General features: G+C 39.9%; 1 protein-coding gene across 1 annotated transcript; it reads right to left on the bottom strand.

Moving 5' to 3' along the window:
* Positions 1-17427: 17427 nt before the first annotated feature.
* c1d (C1D nuclear receptor corepressor) lies at positions 17428-19957 on the bottom strand. The gene is made up of 5 exons (XM_038738045.1): positions 19876-19957; positions 19438-19579; positions 18653-18719; positions 18381-18436; positions 17428-18276 (listed from the first exon to the last, which is right to left on the bottom strand). The coding sequence occupies exons 2-5, from the start codon at positions 19573-19575 to the stop codon at positions 18070-18072; spliced, it is 468 nt and encodes a 155-aa protein (XP_038593973.1). The 5' UTR covers positions 19576-19579; positions 19876-19957; the 3' UTR covers positions 17428-18069.
* Between the last annotated feature and the right edge of the window lie 20 nt (positions 19958-19977).

The following is a 19977-nucleotide window of genomic DNA, read 5'->3' as shown; positions in this document are numbered from 1 at the left end:
AAAGTCCTACTTTTTGCAATAGAGATTTAATAGTCCTTTATGACATCAGACATTCCGACATGTTATAGCAGGAAAAGCAGAGGTGTCATTAATAACAATAATAGGTTCATTAGTTCCATGGCCACATACTGTCCAGTCTGCTCATTGGCATATCTTATTTGTACAATGAAATGGAACAGGGCCCAAATTAATGATAGTTAATTGCACCTGTGTGAAAATGTCCTTTGTGAGAAAAAGTCCACCTCACATACTCTCAATTTTCCAGCTGCTCAGTGGAAGATGGTGCCACAGTGAGCAAAATACATCTGAACAAATTTCAGTTTAATAGTACATTTTGCAAGTCATATTACCTATTCACTTTCCATTTGCTTTATACTGTATTCATATATACAGAAACTGATTCATATACTATGGTGTTAGTTTAAGACTATCTACCCTTAAGAGAAGAAAACTATACACACACTGAACTGGTGAATGTTGCTGCAGTTCAACATGGTCATTATATGAGGCTACTATACAGATACTTACTGCTTCTACTGTTACTACTGCATGTATATGTTGATAAGAACAAGTGCATATTTGTTTGTGTGTGTGTGTGTGAGAGAGAGAGAGAAAGAGAGAGAGAGAGAGAGCATGTTTAAAAATATACACTTTAAACATACAGGTGTGTGTGTGTGTGTGTGTGTGTGTGTGTGTGTGTGTGTGTGTTCCTCCATGCGATCATGGTAAGCAGCTGTGAGGGGGCCCCAGTCTTTGGGTGGTCTCACACCATCATCCATAAATTTTTAGCCCACTCTCCTGCTGCTGTTCTTAAAGTGTGTTGACGTTAGGTTAACATACTTGGCTAGAGGGTCCATCTCCTGTAAGGAGCGTCCGATACCCAGCTACCATGAACATAAAAATATGGACCGTCTGGTGGGGTGCATGGATAAAGTTGATCTAAATAAACATTGACGAATAAAAAAAAATAAAAAAAACATATGCAGAAAACAAAAATCACCTTCCTGGTCAAAATTTACTTTTAGGAATAAGCAGAATTAAAAAGCATTTCATGTACATTTAAATACAGCTAATTCCTACTGTGCCCTGTACACGGAGCTTGTGCTGTGTCTCAATTTGTGCCCTTTCATACTTACACTTGCTATTTTGAGTGCATAAGTGCACTCACACGGACAAGCTTCGCAAAAACCAGTGCACTATGAGTACCTGGATGTTGTTGAGTGTCGAATACTGGACACTTCTTACTCACTCTCAACGTTCGCCATGTCTGCTATGTAGCAGAAGGGGAATGACCACGTATTTTCAAACTTGTGAAATTGTCAGCCCAGGAAGTTGCAGCCAGGGGTGTTGGACTGGGGGAGGAAGGGGAGTATACAGGGCCCTCTTGTGAGGAGGGCCCACAAAGATACTAGAATGAATAGCCGTGCATGCATAGAGGGGCCCATAGAGAATGCTTATGTCACTTATCCCCCAAGCACAGAGTTTTGTGTGACGCCTCTGGCTGCAGCAGTTGCGATGGCCCACAGAAGCAAGTCAAAGTAAAAATACAAAGTTTTTAATAAAACTGAACTGAAGTCAAATGAACAGACAATCCAGCATATATTTTGGTGGGTGATAATCTCAGTCATATGTGGGTGATGATGATCTGCCCGGTTATAATTTGTCAAGAAGAAGAAGAAGCAGTTTGAGACAACCCTACCCTGTCAAAATTTAGGCACTACCCAAGTAAGTACATAGTGTACACAGTGTACTACATGTTAGTGTACTAACGGAAGTATCCAAACTGAGACACAGCTTTAGTTTTCAGTATTTCCTGCAGGTCTTGGATTCCTCATTCAATGTCAGCCGCTACCATAGATACTGTATGTGTCTACTGTCTGATATGTTTTGATGCATTACTAATTCCTTAGTCATAGCTTTCTTTTGAACATGTTTGGGTAGCTATATAACCATATTGCTCTATGATGTTTTATGTAGCAAGAGCATCAATGCATTCTGCAGTGTAAACATGTTGCATTGTGATGTACACATAATTGGTGAAAGTTTATCTGAAACTACTTTTATCTGTCGATAAATCTGAGAGTAACTGGCAGACTTTGCATCTTTGACTGACACTTGAGACGATAAAGAAAACACGTGCTCAAATAAAACACACAAACAAAACACCACATGCTACTTAAAACATAATTCACTGCATATTTTGTTGCCGTTTAATCATTCCCGTAAGTATAAAAATTGCTGTTATTATCTTTGGCTATTATATCTAATTGTTGCCATAGCTCTTTTAATCAGTTATACAGGGCCAGAATGTGTGCTAAGTGTTTGTGGGTGTGTAAGTATGTGTGCATAAGTGAAAGTGTGTGTATGTTTGTCAAAGTCAATATTTTCCTGTGTGTTTGTGTATGTACTAAATATACTGTGCATGAACACATTAATGTGTATGTGAGCGTGTGTGGGCTTATGTTTGTATATATGCACAAGTGTGTGTGTGTGTGTGTGTGTGTGTGTGTGTGTGTGCATAGTGTGTCTGCACGTGCACGTGACTTAAACAAACAGTGCATGTTTGGGTGGAATGTGGTGTGTCTGGAGATTGCAGGTCTCTGAGAACACAGAGCACTGGTGCACTTAACATAGTTGTTCATCAGCAGTGGCGTGATAGGCGGCTCTCTTTCCAACACGCACAGGTGTCAAATACACGCACATACAACTGAGCAGTCTGGCATAGTTTCCATTAGGACACACAGTGAGGAGTTAACTGGTGTGTTTAGGAGAGAAAGAGAGAGGGAGACATTCCCACTACCACGATTGTCATTTGAAACCTCCCCACACACTGATGACCCCTCAATACAGTATTTAAACTTTCTGTCATCATCAATCACAGTCAAGTCAAGTCATGTAAAATTCCTTTAAAAGTGCTTTTAGCAAAGCTTAAAGCTTTAGGAAAGGTTGGACAAAGCCACAAAGTGCTTCACAGAGAAAGACACAATGACGGATGAAAACAAGATATGTACAAAAACAAGAAAGATACTTTACAAACTACACCGAAACTAATTTCACCGTCCCCAGCTCACCGCATAAAAACTCCAGTAAGTCTGGTCACATAATAAAAACAATGGCTTTTTAAGCGGCTATTACCACCATTTCTCATGAGCTGACATCAATTGTTTTGACTCCGTCAGAAATCAAATGGAACCATGGTCTTGGCGTCTTGTTTAGGTTAATGCTGCAGCTTCAGAACCAATTCAAAACATGGCTCTCCACCAAGGCATCCACTGCGCTGCTGAGTATTATCAAATTCCCAGCAACACTTCCCTCACCGCTTAAAATGCAGAGTGAGATTGGAAGTAATATGCTCAGCTGTGTAGGACAGAGATCAGTTTGATACTGTGAAAAGATTGGAAAAGCACAGGGGACGCACAAAAAGACTCTTAGATTGTATAACTTAATCATGCATGAAAGAAGGCAATACAGAAACATTCAGGGCCTATTCAAAAACACTAAGGTTTTTTTCACCCCCTGCTAACCCTGTCCAAGTTCTGAGCCTCATTGGGAGTGATAGCATTGCTATGAAGCCAAGCTTTTATGAGTTTTAGCCCTTCATGTTGATGATAGGATCCCTTTATAGCAGAACGACTGTGTTTTTGCTAATGATCTCAGGTTACTTTAGCGTTAGCATGCTGACGTAGCTAAGGGAAACTAAATACTGACTCTTCTTTGTTGTTTGGAAGTGACTGAATAAAAATCCATTAACCATTAAACAAATAACCGTCTTTCGTCAGACACCATTGAATTGCAGTAGAAGAACTGAAGAAAGAAAGAATCATTCCTTGTGCTTGTTTTCAAACCCCATCCCAGGGAACAGATGTTGTTCATTCTGCTTGGCTGTGCTGAGGAAGAGCACCAAATCGTGCTGTTTTCAGCCCAAATAGCTCACGCACAATTACTCTGCCGGGGATCTGTGTGCACTGGCACATCGCTGCAGTTCCCCCTTTGTTTTCTTAATAATTAGCTTGTGTTTTCACAGGGGGTTTAAATGTGTGTGTGGAGAAGCCAGCCTTTTCAAGGCTACTTAATCTACTCCAAAGTTTGTCTCCCTTCCTCTCTTCGTCTCTCACCCTCCTTAATCTTCTCCATAGCCTCTCTTTCCCATCCTACCTTATTTTCTGTGTCTTTCTCTCAATGCCCTGGGCCTGCATGATGAATAAATGAGAGTTCAGGTGTTTTTGCTGCAGCTCCCATTTGATCTGACGAGTGAAGTAAAAAGATGAAAAGTGGCACAGCTTTTGCATCATTGGCCTTTTCTTTCCTGGAAGGTATGTGAATTATATAGAGCATCAGAGCAGGGTCATGGTGAGTGTTTAATTGCAAGACATATGGCCATTCACACTGTATTAATATTGAATGTATTAAGGTATGGCTCTAGCAATGACAGAGTAGTAGAACAATTGTTCCTTATTATCATCAGCACAATTCTCACACACACATATATTTGAAAGAAACAACATCAAATGTTTTCTGAATTTATTCACTGACAACTTTAAAAAATATATTTTATGTCCAGAACTATGAAAACAAAAAAATATACAAAGGTGTACTGTCCTAGCAGGGTCTTATTTATTTATTTTTTTTAATCTCAGAACCACTTCTCTGTCTGTATCTGTACCTAATGTGTGTTCAACATATGAACTCCACTGTTAAACACACTTCCGCTATAAACATTTCAATCAATAGTGGCTGTGTTTGACCAGTGGTCAATGTACTCTGTGTGAGCCAATCTCATTGATTTTCCACCTGCTCAGTCGCCTCGATCACCTTGACCCGGTGGGATTTGTTCACATGGCCTCTGTTAATTAAACTGAACCAAGGACATGCATTTGATAAAGCACACATACACAGATAAAGACACACTTACACACACTTGGGAGCGCAGCTGTAGTAAGCTGGTTTAAACAAACACATACACATTCACAGAGACACATTTTAGATTTTACAGAAGAAGCACTGTGACTGGAGGGTCACCAGTCCAATCCTTGAACCATCTGGGAAAATGTGGGTAGGAGAGGTGAATGAGTAACACTGCCATTAACAGCTGCTGCAGACACTCCCTTAAGAAAATCATTTCCTACACAGATGTTGAGATTAAGATTTTTGATGGTTGAGAATAAAAAGCTGCAACAATATCTTTTTAGTTAAAAAGATAAATATGAGGTATAAAGTAAAGATGCTCAAGTCACACAATGAAAAATATACATAACAGCCAAGTTTTCAGTGACTTTTGGGCTGTCATGCATAGATCAGATTATATCTAATAAAACAATGACTGTGAAAGCCAGTTGGCTCAAAACCAACTGCTCCTGTAGAGGTGCTCAGTGTCTGACAATACAAGACAGAGCTGGTCCCAGGTGTGAATGCATAAAACTGTGTTGAATGTGGTGTTGATGTTTGTAGAAAATACCGTGCACGCTTAGATGACTTTCAATAAATTTTTAAACAAACTCACTTTCTCTCACTCTTTCTGTCACACATACTGAATCATGTCAGATCAAAAACAATCTTACTTGGATGTCCACAGATTCTGCCTTCTCGGCCCTGCTGTATTACTTGACAGCCTAAGGTGTCTCTGTATCACATCCTTCTGATAATCTTCACAGTCAGTAATTGTTGATCTGCTCACCGGCCTCTATGAATATTGGTGTCCAAGAACTTCAGCCTACTCTTAAGCCTTGGAGAAAGGTAGCAGAGTTCGGTCACAGTCTAGCATAACAACCAGCCAGTGAGGAACATGACTGCCATCATACCTTTGTTCTTTAGGACACTTTTGAATGGTAGATAATACTGTTGATGTGAAAAATGCTATCAATGCTTTGAGTCCTGTATGTTCCTCAGGGCGTCCAATACCACCGCTTTCAGAAAAAGTTACAAAGCGTAGTTATATGACGCTAAAGGTACCCTTCAGGGTCTGTATGAGATGCCCCAGATGCCTCTGTATGAGACGCTCTGGGGCGTCTCGTACAGATCGGAAGTGCTACGTTCGTGTTAAAGATGTTGACAGCTCCCCGAAGCCCCCTACACTTAACATAACCATCAAGCATGTAAGTGCCTAAACCTAAGTCACTGACTTTATGCATGTCGACTGGCTAACCCTACAGCTGTGCACATCAGCCTTGCTAGCAGGTAGGGCCTCCTTTGTGTTGCTACAACGTAGCAAACGGGGGCGTTTCATACAGACGCTGAAGGGTGCCTTTAGCGTCAAAAAATTACGCTTTGTCACGCTTTCTGAAAGCGTCGGTAATGATGCACTGAGATGAGAACGCGTTGCAGACAGATGGAGCCACCCATACAAAAAAATGCATTTGCCCACAGCACTATCACTGACAATGAATGGTTTTGAGCCATCCAAAGCCTACATAAATATTGTGTGGTCAACATTGCTACTGGCATCATATACTAAGTTAGATGTCTCCATCATCCAGTATCCTAAACTCTTTTATTCTCACTGTGAAAGCACATAGAAAGGTGCAATAAAAGTCCATCAAAATTAAACACACCCCACAAATCTTCAATATACCATGCTTTCTTTCCCAAAAGCTTTCAGCTATCTTGCCTTTGATGGCACTGATGACGGCAAGAAGAAAAAAGAAACGCTTGAGTAATAACACGTGGAACTGTATAGTAGAGAAGAGTTGTGGGATGTCATGTTTTAACATATGGCAGAACAATGCCATAATGTCGTATTTACTATATGCCTGTTTGAACTGATGTTGAACTTGTGTTTCTCCTGTATGTCAAAAACACCCTAGGACGCATAACTAGCAAATTGTACATAAAATGAGAGAAATGCATTTATCTGCCATGTGGCTATTACATGAAGGATACATGCATAGAAATGAGTAGTAGCTGCCAAAAATGTGTGGGTGTCTATACTAGCCATATTTTAAGTTCCAACCCTTGCAAAGTTGTGAACAATTAGCAAAGTTAATATTTTCAGTGACAGTTAATGTTACATCCAAAACCTTGTCCTAACCCTAATCTTGGTTGCCTAAAGGCAACACTTATGTAATGTTTCTGTATTTGGCAAACATGTGTATTGATATGTTGAACACCATCTCCATTGTATTTGTATCAATATTACATCATCTGACTTCCAGAGCTCATGTGTATTTTACAAAAGAACAGAGTCAAGGTTTGAGAAAATTGCGGCTAGTATAGGTACATGAACACACGTGCATGCACACAGACGTACTTTCCCCTTCAATTGGGCTGTCGATGAGGTTGTGGGAATGGGGTCACACCTGCACTGGCTGGCAGGGGTGATAAACGATGTTGCTTTAAACTTTGGAGACCGTCATTTTTGGGAGCCTCTGTTTATCCTCTATTGAAGTATAATGGGAGCCTTTGAAGGCTAGATCGCCAGGGACAGAGGCTGCCCTCTGTCTGCTGTTTTGAAAGGAGGAGAAACTGGCCCTCAATTAGCTAATGACACATTCTGCTTCGATTTGCCATAATAGGACAGAGCAGCCCACTGACATTAGGACTGGCATTTCCTACTCTGGCTTGCTTTGGAAAGTTTCTCACAGCTTTCACCGGTCAAATCAAATAAATCAGTGTATCACAGTATTTGCAGGTTTTTTTCTTGCACTTCACAACATGGTCAGTTTTTATGATGCAAATTAAGACATAGGGCTTTACAAACGTGTTTACGAGGTGTCTTGATGGTCTTCAAAAGTGTGAACGTAGGTGTAAAAACCCTTCTGACCTTTCTTGCTATCACACTGACATACATGTACGCATTATGTTAGTCATACACTAGAAGCTGGACAGCTCGTGCTCTTCAGTCATCACCTGTCCGAAAACCCTTTGACTGTGCTTGCTGTATCAGACACCAGAGCTGCCTTTTCATGCTAGATTGGATAAGTCATCAGTAGATCCTCTTACCACCTCTCTCATCAGATGAGGCTACATATCTGTGTGCTCCTCCTTATTTGTCTTTTAGGCCCTAAGCGATAAAGTGACACGAGAATGACAGTCTAGACTGCAGCTGTCTCCGAAAGAAGCATTCCAAGCCTTCACTAAAAAGCACTGTAATCACTGTGCTACACACACACACCACACACACACACACACACACACACACACATTAACACCAACACAGCTACATGTGCAAAGTACTCTTGCACTTACGAAAACATGCATTCAAACACACCCATGCAGATACATTCACATACAGTAGGCTACACACACACACACACACACACACACACACACAATTATATGGGTATGCACCCAGCCACATGCACAGAAAAAAACAGGCAATTGATGTCAATCCAAGCATGCAGTGGCTGTGTATTAGATCATGATTAGCCCGTACTGCCTGCAGCAAGCGGAACATAGAAAATCCAGATTTTTTTGTCAGGGGATTTATGTGGTTAATAATACCAGCAACTTTTATTGAAAGTCTTATATCAACTATCATTCAAGTTTTGAGTTTTTACTCAATACATTGTGATTGTGCTTTTCATGCAGATTTACAGTTATGAATAGACAATTTAGAGTAGAGTGTAGTCAATGGACACAAAAGCCAGTAAGGCTATGTACTGTAAATACACTTACTGTTCTATGTATAGATAACTAAGAAGTCCAACATGATTATTTATGCCTCTACATTTTTATGTAATGATGGATCTTTTACAGTTTAAATCAACACGTTGTGCACGTTTGATTTAAACTGTATAAGTATCTGTCCATCTATCTACACAGAAGCATAACACATGCCACATTATAACTTATAATAAAATAATAAATTAATAACTAACTCAACAAAAAAAACTTTTTTATTCACAAAACAAATTTTCTTCTACCTCCTCTTTGAAATCAAGTCACTTCCCTCAGCTAAACAAACCCAGAGGGAAGTTGCAACCATAACAAATGAGTTTAAATAACAACCATGCCGCAACAATCTCCTCACAGCGCGGTGCATTGCGGTTGTCATTCATCACACAACCGCAGCATAACGTGGGACTTCCACAACAATTACTTCTGTCATTAAACTCCCGGTATTGTTGTCGTTTTCTCCTGTGATAAGGGTGATTACCGGCCAAGCGAAGGCTAATCTTCTCCAATCTGCTCTGCGGTAGGAGGAAAAGCAAACCTCAGCTTGCCACTCAAGCCTGACCAGAGAAAAAGCCCGTACTGCTGTGTTGGACTGCCCCCCTCTGGCTGCTGGGAGGAAATTTTGATCATGCTCTGAAATCTTCTTGTGCTGTTACATTTGAGGGTGAATAAAGAGCACTGTCTGGGACTCAAAACAGGAAGTTTCTTTTGGGGGGACTATATAAAGCTGTCCCTTAGTGATTTACCTTATTGGATTTTTGCTAATTACAACAGAAGACGTGTGCATACAGACAAGCTTTGAAAGGAAAAGTTTGATACATGTAATTCCAGTGATATTGTTGTATATTTCCCCTTTGGTCCAAATCCTATAAAAAAGAACAAAAATGTGTTTTTTTCTAAATAATTCCTGACTTCCCCAGCCTGTCTGTGGCTCTCATTGTCAAGTCTATTTTACTGCTATTGAAGATCTTTAAGAAATATATACATTCATTTTTCAAAGGATTTCCTTAAAAAGATGGGCACTCAAAAGTGTGAATAGTGTAATTTTGGGGGGACTATTTTAAGCTGTGAATAAATACACATTTGGTGCACTAGCAAGTATTTACAGCAGCGGGACATGTATGTCGGTTTGACTCAAAAACTAAATACAACACAAATTACAGTGCATGTTCATTGTAATGAAGGAACATGCCACCATGTGCAACAGTGTTGTTTTTAGACAACAATGGTGGTCTATGTCACTGTGGAATAATAGTCAATAGTGATCATATAATTCATTGTTGGTTTAGTTCTTTTCATGGGATTTGTTGACAAGAAAAATACAGAATATCACCCGACTAATCCTTTAATCTGACACAAGAAGAACACTGACATTTGCTTGTTCGTGTTCATGTGCTTATTTTTGTAGCTGTCATAGTCAGTTCTTAGTTCTAAATGTTGATTTTTCAGTGAATGATTTGTAAATTTACTTTCGTTTACTGGTAGGTGAAGCAATAAAGCCAGTTTAGCTCAATAGTTCGATTAGCCCTTAGTCTGATGGATGCAGAAGTCTGTAAAACAGGCAAGGGGGTTGATGTTTTTGAACACAAGTTAAATTAACACTGATGTTTTGCTGAATTCCTTATTATTGGCTCCTTTTAATGTTGGTAATTCAGGAGTTTAGTCAGCATTGTTCCTACTGTACATCATTTGGGTTAATAGCATCTGCTAAACGTCTTAAAAGGGATGTAAATATTTAGTAGCAGGGCATATAATCTATCCAGTTCCCCTGCAGTCCAGTCATGTACAGTATATGGACACACTGCTGCTCTCACAAGCTCTTTTACTCTCTCAGGCTACATCATTCACATCATCGTAAAAGCGGAGGCCCTTCATCACTTTACAGTACCCAGTGCTACTGTTAGCCTCAGGCTCTCACATCAAGGCCTACAGCCTTCTGCCCCAGCTATAAACCTCATCTCTGAATGTAAGAGGGAAGAGAGATGAGAGGGGTTATTGATGTGCTATAAACCCCCTTATTTTATCGAGGGAGGGAGGAAAATAGATGTGCGGCGAGGAGAGAATGCACTCTAGCTGTCCATATCAAGCAGTTGTGTCTCTTTGGAGGAAAACTGAGGAGATGTTGTCCATGAGCATGTTTTGTTGCTTTGTTTTCTCAGGAGCCCCGTAAACTGCAACAAGCACAGAATTCAATGTGCAATTTGGACAAGCATGTGAATATTTCTGATTACGATTAAAAACGCCCTTTGATTCCAATCAACCACAAACTTTTAAGAGTGCATCCATGAAAGCTGAACATGTGCTGCCATTCATTCTGGCAATTCAACCTTGTTCGAGGAGGAATTCATGGAGCCATTAGATCTATTAAAGCCAGATAGAGCTTAAAATGAAGCAATAAGTAGCTCACATTTGATGTTTTGGGCAATTTCTCTTTATACTTCTAATGTACACAACATTAGAATACAGCCCCAGCATTTGATCAATGCCAGCAACTAAAGAGTTTACAGAATCTCAAAGAGTTAAAGCTGTAGCAAATATCTATGTAGCCCTGCAATATATACAAATTAAGAGATAAGATAGAGACTTTGCCTTGCTGGCAAAACAATATCAGATGCTACAAGCTCTATGATGTATGATAACATGACTCCAGCATTAGCTACTGTATAGGTAGAAAAGTGAGATTCAGACTCTTTTTTTTTTTTTGACCTGGCCAGCTGCCCTCATCCACTTCCCCGGCTTTTGAGTCTTCCTTATACAAGAGAACAGACCCACTCCTGTCTGCACGCCATTTCATCCTTCTCCTGAACCTGCAACACACATACACACCTCTTCCTGCAAAATGATGCGTATACACACATAGTACACAATAGAAACATGCATTTATTGACCTTGTACATTCCTGCATGAGAAACCCTTTTCACACACATACACTCAGGATCACACACACAGTCCTTAGGGTGATCATTTGTCATCTGGAGAGGAATTTACAGTCATGCTCTTTATGCTGAAGGCACGGACTTAAGGCATTCCTCTGGAAATTTATGTCTAAACAGCTGTGGTCTCATCCGCCTCTGTACGGACCTTGAAGACAACAGACTGTCCCAGGAGTTATGAGGGAGATCCAATCCATTACACACCTCCAGTCAGCTCTTGAGTGTGCATCTATGCACGTGTAAGCCATTTTCTCTGTGTCTTTGTATGGCCCTCAGCATGTGTAACAGTGAGCGTTTTCCTGCTTTCACACTGTGCTTTGCAGCTGCCGAACTCCCTCTGTGTGTGTGTGTGATTTTGTGCATATGCACGTGTGCTTGTGTGTAAAGGATTCAGGGATGGTTTCACGTTCAGCTCTTTGATGGCTGAACGGTTATCCTGCGGGTTTATGCATCGGAAGCCCATAGTTTAAAGGGGAAAAGCCCTGATTTCACATTGCAGCCATATGGACTGTTATGTTTCCCTCTTAAAGTGAGGTCCACACCAGAGGTAAACACCAGGCCAAAGTAATAGATGAGGTCTTCAAATGGCCACAGAGTCGGCAACAGAGAGTGACATCATCATAAAGCTGGTCTGCACATGGTAGAAAGAAGATGAATAATCCCTCTTTAATATGGAAATGGACTTTATTTCTCCATTAAAAGACCATTGAAAGCATTTTCCTATTTACACATATGCATGACTTTGAGAGGATGGACGGCATTCTCTCAGGTACTTCGTCGATTTGAACCAGTAACCCTACATGATTCTCTAAAATGATTTTGCATTTTTATTCCTAATAGTTCACTTGAGCCTGATAGATGGCAAGCCAACCCTGACTCATTCAGCAAGGAGTAGTGCTGTGTAGTTGTTTTTCTCTGTAGATTAAACACACTGGCTGGAGTAAGGTAATGTAAAGGAGGGAAACTCAATAAAGTGTGATGATGATGTGTTTAGTGCGGAGGGTTCAAGGCCTCGCTCTGTGCGTGTTTTCAGCATGCCGTCATTTTCTGCCAAACCCCACTGGGATGTACAGTAGTGGGGAAAAGAGAAGGGAAGAGCTGTGAAGAAATTATGAGTGCTTTATTAGAGTGTTGTGTTATTTCTGATGAAGATAACCAGGTAATGCTGCTCCCTTTTTTCTACTAATTGTTGAGGATTAAGAAAACAAACAAACAAGAGAATGGGAGTGACTGGAACTGAAGTAAGAAGTAACACACTCACTTTACTCATCCTAGATGGATTAGAAAAAGACAAAAGGGACAACATAATCTTGCTGATTTGACAGACTGATCCTTAACAATTTTCATTTTGGCTTCCGCACAAGATCACCAAGAAAAAGTAAATTTAATGAATGTGACATAAAAGGGATGGTGACTCTGAGAGAAGGAAATAAAGACCAGTATAATGGTGATAATAAGGGAGGAAATAGTGGATAACAAAGAAAAATGAAGTAAGAAAAATGATAATCCACAAAAACAAGAGGGTGTACTAATCTCAAGAATGTGATTCGGTGGTGCAGTGGATAAGACACATGCCTTTGGTGTGAGAGACCCGCGTTCAATCCCCCACTGTGACCCATCCACCATTGTGTCCTTGAGCAAGACACTTAACCCCTCATTGCTCCAGAGGCGTGCGACCTCTGACATGTATTGCAATTGTAAGTCACTTTGGATAAAAGCGTCAGCTAAATGAATAAATGTGATTCAAAAAAAGCTAGGAACCAGTAAAAGATTGTTGGAAAATATTAGTAGTCATCTCACTTCAAAACAAAAAGCTTCAAAAGCACAACAGAATCTAAAGAAAAATACAAAGAAGAAGATGATAAAAACTATTCCCAGTTTCTGTTGGACACTCCGGTGCTCCGAGCTTCAGTCTCACCTGCTGACTCTTAAAAAAGTAATTTGTCCTGGCGCTGGAAGGTGAGGGCTAAATAAAAGGAAATCACTGTTATCATGATTAATCAGCGGCTCTGTCAGCGGGTCCAAGGTGAATAGAAAGTGGCACAAATGACTGCATGGAATTCCTGGTGTGTCAGACAGAATAAAGTAGCAATGTCCGTCCTTCACTCACTCTCAGTTTCACCCACTTATTTAAAGTAAAGCTTGCTCCATTGGGTTTCATAATACCTCATCTGCGTGGAATCAAATGTTTTAAAGTCTGCAATGGGTGGTGCACTTGAGGTTAGTAAATCATAAAACATCAGCCAGACACAGGATTACCTGCCATAAATAAGATGTTGTATTTTCCTTTTGGTGATCCCATCATGAAAATAGATTAAAAAAATAGATGAATTGCGTGAGGAAAAATGACGTAACAGACAGAAAGCAGTTCAAAGACAAACTATATCTCAACCAGACTTGTGTAAATTTTTGCAAATAATCCGTTTTTAAGTTTTGCCACTTAAAATTCTGTCCAGAAATATTTTGTTTCTACATGGGACAAAAATATAAGTGGCAAAAAAATGCATTTTGCCACCAGCTTTTTCAGGTTCAGTCATAAGACAGACAGCATGCCACAGGTGTTAGGTAGAAAGGAAAAGAAGAAGCAATTTGCACAGTGAAATGTGCAAGCTCCCAAATCTTTTTATTAATTCAACGTTTTGACCAGCAAGGTGGGTGGCGCGGTGGTGTAGTGGTTAGCACTGTCGCCTCACAGCAAGAAGGTCGTGGGTCCTTTCGGTGTAGAGTTTGCATGTTCTCCCCGCGTCTGCGTGGGTTCTCTCCGGGTGCTCCGGCTTCATCCCACCGTCAGAAGACATGCAGACTAGGTTGATTGGTGACCCTAAATTGTCCTTAGGTTGTTTGTCTATGTGTGGCCCTGCGATGGACTAGCGACCTTTCCAGGGTGTACCCTGCCTTTCGCCCGATGGCAGCTGGGATTGGCTCCAGCCCCCCGCGACAATGTACGCAGGATAAGCGGTTGAAGATGGATGGATGGACCAGCAAGGTCTTCATTTTTTAAACCCTGCCCTGCTGTTTCACTGTTGTCCAACAGCTTCTATATTTGTTTTTGTTCTGCACCTTTGTTACAGGTGTTGTGTGCCTTTTCAACCTTTAATTATATCTACACTTGTTTACTTCATTGTATCACATCACATACAAGACAATAACACTTTTTTTGAGTATAACTGAACTTTGAACCTCAACATTTAAGTCAACATGGATGAGAATGTGCTAAGAAAAAAAAGCTAATTTGAAGATCTACAATTCTTGCCAACTCCATCTTCTGATGGAAACCATGTTTTATGAACAGAAGCTCCAGAACATTTGCTAAATGGATCTCATTGTGAGATTATTTTGCCAACAGCTGTTTCCAAACTGGAACACCAGCATGAGCTTAAAACATTTAATTCTTTCGGATTTGTTTAAAATGTATTTTCTGAATAGAGCAGCACTTTGGTTTCTACTACAAATGGGCTGAAAACAGAAATCAAGGTTCTTGGATGAAATGGTAACAAATGTTTAAAAGTGCAATTTAACTGTAATGTATTATCATCATCAGCTTAGTCCACGTCTGTTTACAGCATCTACTTACTGACAATTTACCTCAAATTATGTGATTTGTTGAACTTATTTCATACTTCAAGCAGGTTGCAGTCTGTTGCCAGCACACTTCATCATTTTAGGAGACAGAGAAGTCTAAGAGGAAGGCTGCTTCTACCTTAATCTTGCCTGAGGAGGTCATTTGGTCTGATGCCTTTTACCCCATATAATATAAACTTCCCCACCACGAGCTGCTCACAAACAGCATAAATAAACAACAGCGGGACAAACCAGGGTTTGGAGCTAGTTAGGGCGCACGATTTCAGCATGAGAGTTTGTTTGTTCAAATTTGCTCGCACGGTGACCTAACTCCTTTCAACTGAGCACATGTGGGGAAGAACGCATAGGACGGCGAACAGTACAGAGGAGGGGGGGAAAGTGGAAAAATCCATATTTTTCCAATATGCAGACAGGGTCGTTCATCAGGCAAAGTTTGACACATGTCTTTGAACAGTTAGAAACAACAACTTGGTGGAAAAAGTATGGAGAAGGCTGGTTTGGCTAAACAAATGTCATTTTTGGACGCTGCTGCAGGGAGGATGAGAAAAGTAAAGATGATGAAAAGAACGAAAAGATACATTCCTGAGAATCTAACTCACTGCCTCACTGTTTCCTGGGCTTGATTAGAGAGATGCAGTGACTTGCGGGTACATTAAGATTAAGATCTCAGTCGTCCAGAGGGAATTACATAAAGGAAGCAATATGGGTATCTTTATGAAAAGTGACGTTGGTTTTTATAAAAGGAAGTCTCATTACGGCCTATACTTATACTGTGCAGCCATGCAGCTACAGCACTGTTTGTGATGGTTACAGAGGCCATATTGTAATCAGAAGGTCACAGGTTTGAACCACACAAGGGCCAGTCACCATGAATTAAGTAATGCTCTGCTTGATTTGTATTAAGTATTATGCTTAAGAAGTTCATAATGGCTACTTCTCTCAACTTTTTTGCTAAACTTATTCCATATATGTCTCAGTTCAGAACGCAACATCTCTACAATATTAATGTTACTTTTAAATGTAACTATATAAACATATGGTTATGTTGATTATGTATCTTGTAAAAGTTAAAAATACAAATCTATGTATTTTGAATAACCTAATAACTACACTGAACAAAATTATAAACGTGACACTTTTGTTTTTGCCCCCATTCATCATGAGCTGAACTCAAAGATCTAAGACTTTCTCTATGTACACAAAAGGCTTATTTCTCTCAAATATTGTTCACAAATCTGTCAAAATGTGTGTTAGTGAGCACTTCTCCTTTGCCGAGATAATCCATCCACCTCACAGGTGTGGCATATCAAGATGCTGATCAGACAGCATGGGTGTTGCACAGGTGTGCCTTAGGCTGGCCACAATAAAAGGTCACTCGAAAATGCAGTTTCACTGTATTTGGAGGGCCGGGAACCATTCAGTATCTGGTGTGACCACCATTTTCCTCACGCAGTACAACACATGTCCTTTGCATAGAGTTGATCAGGTTGTTGATTGTGGCCTGTAGAATGTTGGATTTGTGAATATTTGAGAGAAATAGGCCTTTTGTGTACATAGAGAAAGTCTTAAATCTTTGAGTTCAGCTTATGATGATTGGGGGCAAAAACAAAAGTGTTGCATTTATAATTTTGTTCAGTGTATAAAGGAATTACATCATCACAGATCAGGCTAAGTACTACTCTAAAATTATATGCACTAAGTTGGTCAGTAATCAGTCAGTGACTTATTTACCTCTATAGCAAATGTTGCCATTTCATGAATTAAAAACATTGACTGTATAAAGGTTAAAAACAGGATTAGCTTACTTGTTTTAACCTGATCATCTTATGGTCACGCAAGGGAGTCAAGATTTTCCGTTCTTTAGACTGTACTGTGGGTGGTCGTGCAGGCAAAGCAGGCTACAACAGTGATAAACATTAGCACATTCATCTGGGCTGGAATGTGGCAACCAAAGGCCATTTGCTACAAGCCCTTTTCACAGCAGTCAGTGTGACATGTCGCAGCAGGAAAAGTACAGGTGTTAGAAATAACACTAATGATGGATCTGTATTCAAGTGTCCAGGTAAGTCATGACAGCATGCATAGTACCAGGACCCTGAAAATGAATCTGCTAAATGGAATTCAGCCATCTGTTTATGTTTATTACTTACACATGTGCTTTTCCCACTGTGATTTGTCAAAATGTGAAAAAGTTTACTTTGCACAGTTTTACATAAGAATTCAATTACCAGTTTGTTTCAGGCACAATATATTGTATAACAGTAAAAAAAACAACAACAACAAAAACAGAATAACTCAAACATTTTTTGGTGAGTATTTTTATGCAGTCAATTATAAAAGCAATACATCATCACGTTACCAATACAATGTTTGGCATGTCATGTAAGTAAAAACATCCAAACTGCAAAAAATGACTTACGATTCATAGAATCACTTTCAAAATAGAGAGAAACTAATGTGTCTCATTGATCTAAAAGAAGGACCCATACAATCTTAAATGACATCTTTCATTACTTGGATGGATCCAATTAATAATTTTCTCACTTCTCTAAATGAAATTTTTTTTCATGGTTATGGAGCCCTGCAGAATTTTGCAACAACTCAATGATGTAACAAAAAAACATTACAACATTGGATCTTTTAAATTCTGGAGCAGTTGCCATCATCAGTGTCCAAAAATATGTTCAGCAAAACCTGGGATGGTGTGTCGTAGATGGCAATTAGTCTTGTGTTTCCAGTACATCCAGCAACATTTGCAAATTGCAGCAGGCGAGCATAATGTGACTGGTGAGCAACAGTAAACATTAGTGTTTACTTTGTTGCATGTCTCATGTTGTCTTGTATGATGTCCCGTAAACACAACCAGAGAAGTCGATTTGTTGTCTTGTGAGCAAAAAGTGGTAGAAAATGTAGTGGGACCAAATTGTAGAGCTGGTCCTTTACTTCAGCTCCGCTTTGGACGCTTTGACTGCGGGGTGTCAGATTTTGAGTCTGCTGCTTTCTTGGTTGCCGCTTTTTTACCAGAATTTCTTTCGTCTGGATCATAGAGGGCATTCCTGACAAAGCGTGCAGCAGCTCCCTTATTCAGACGGGCAGATTTCTTCTTGTCTGTGATCTCTTTCACTTTGTTCATGTACGTCCTTATTCGCTCCTGAAGAACAGAGAATGGTTAGAGGAATTAGACAATGCACATAGAATGCAATAGAGAGAAAGAGTGATAATGTCAAAAGACAATACAGAAAAAAACACACATACCAATTCCTGTTTGATTCCATGTTCTCTGGGATTTAGTCCTTGTGTAACCAAGTACACTGTAAACAAGAACATCAGTAAGAAAAGCAGTGCATTTGGCTTTTCAATTCATGTTAATAAGACACATGAATGATGTGTCTCCAGTACGGCGACAGCACAACGTTATCAAGTCAACTTAATGACAGAGGATGTTAACTAGCAAACTCAGGGCCATGTTCAAAAGCACACCGAGAACACTGTAACTGCAGTTTGGCAGTGAATCCAGAAAAACTTACTCCAGAATAATGAATTCAGCGTGTAGGCAGACATCAGATCCAGCTTGGCTTGATCCAAAGGGTCCAGCTGTCAATAAACCAGATGAAGTTTATTTAGCACCAGTTATATATAAAAAAAGAAAACCCGAGATAACTTACTCAAATGTTATTTCCATAGTAAATAACAAGCAAAACACAGGTTAAAAATGTATTAATGTGCACAAGTCACTAGGCTGACCTACATCACATACTGCTGGGTACACCTAAGTACATTTTGGTATGAGATTATTGCATATTTTGCATTGAAAATGTTATAATGTCAAAGTAACTGCTAAATGCGACCTCCGTATAGATGTGACTGTTTGTTTATCTCAATGTGTGTATGCCCTGTGATAGACTTCAGTGTGGCTTCCTGCCCAATGTGAGATGGGAGAGGGTCCAGCCCCCTGCAGGCACTAACAGGGTAGACAGGTGTGAGTTAAGTATTTTCCCTCTATTTGGTGGAGTAGAGCTCCTTACTTCTCACAAATGCGTGTTACGTTGCTATGTTTCACGTTTTACACATCCACACTAAAACGAATACATTTTTATGTTATGTTGCAAATGTGATAATCCATCTGTGATCTAGGTTTTTCTCACAAGTGACATTTTGAATTGGGAAGTAAAAGAAAACAGGTCTAACTAATAACATAAATTATGGCTTTGTTCTTTTTTTGTGTGTGTGGTACCATAAATATGTACATGGCTGTGCCTGCTTGCTTTCCATCAAGTCACAATGCCTGCTGTGAAAAAGGACTTCAGCCTACCTTTTGCAGCAGCTCGTTTCTGGGCATCGACATCAGCTTCTCCAGCACGGTGTTAACAGAAGAAACGGAGGAGTCGAAGCCTGTGAGCTGTTCGTCTATCTCGTGAGGGTAATCCTCAGTTCTGCTGTCCCCCGCCATTTTCCTGTAAAGTAATTAAAGCCATACAATGTTATTTGACTCTGCTGTAATAAGATTGTTCCATTACAATGTAGACAGTAGAAAGAAGCTCCCATTCAAATCTGTTAGTTCATGTTAGCTAACAACATGTTACGTGGAGCAGTAAGTTCACACATGCTGGTGACAGGCGAACGTTTACACGCTTTATAAGTCTCGATTTTAAATTATTTGTTCACCAACATTTATTACTGATTTAACTGCACTACTGGCTCACTGAAAACGTAATTTGACAACATATAACGTTAGCTATTTTTGTTTTACCTTTTAGCACGCAACACGCTTTAGCCAACAGGAAGTGACGTTTTAAACCGCGTCTTCTTCTGCACTCTACTGTCGCCTGCCGTTTGGAAAAGCGTGGTATCC

This window comes from Micropterus salmoides, unplaced genomic scaffold, assembly GCF_014851395.1.
Source record: "Micropterus salmoides isolate LMB-PRFRI ecotype aquatic unplaced genomic scaffold, ASM1485139v1 Ms_hic_scaffold_22, whole genome shotgun sequence".
Classification (NCBI taxonomy): Eukaryota; Metazoa; Chordata; class Actinopteri; order Centrarchiformes; family Centrarchidae; genus Micropterus; species Micropterus salmoides.
Note: the sequence above shows the minus strand (reverse complement) of the source record. Positions and strands in the feature narration are given on the sequence as shown.

Coding starts and splice junctions, on each gene's coding strand:
- c1d (XM_038738045.1), bottom strand. CDS start 19,575: ATGGCGGGGGACAGCAGAACTGAGGATTACCCTCACGAGATAGACGAA. Junction 18,720..19,437: donor GAAACGAGCTGCTGCAAAAG/GTAGGCTGAAGT, acceptor GTTTATTGACAG/CTGGACCCTTTGGATCAAGC. Junction 18,437..18,652: donor GCTGAATTCATTATTCTGGA/GTAAGTTTTTCT, acceptor TCTTGTTTACAG/TGTACTTGGTTACACAAGGA.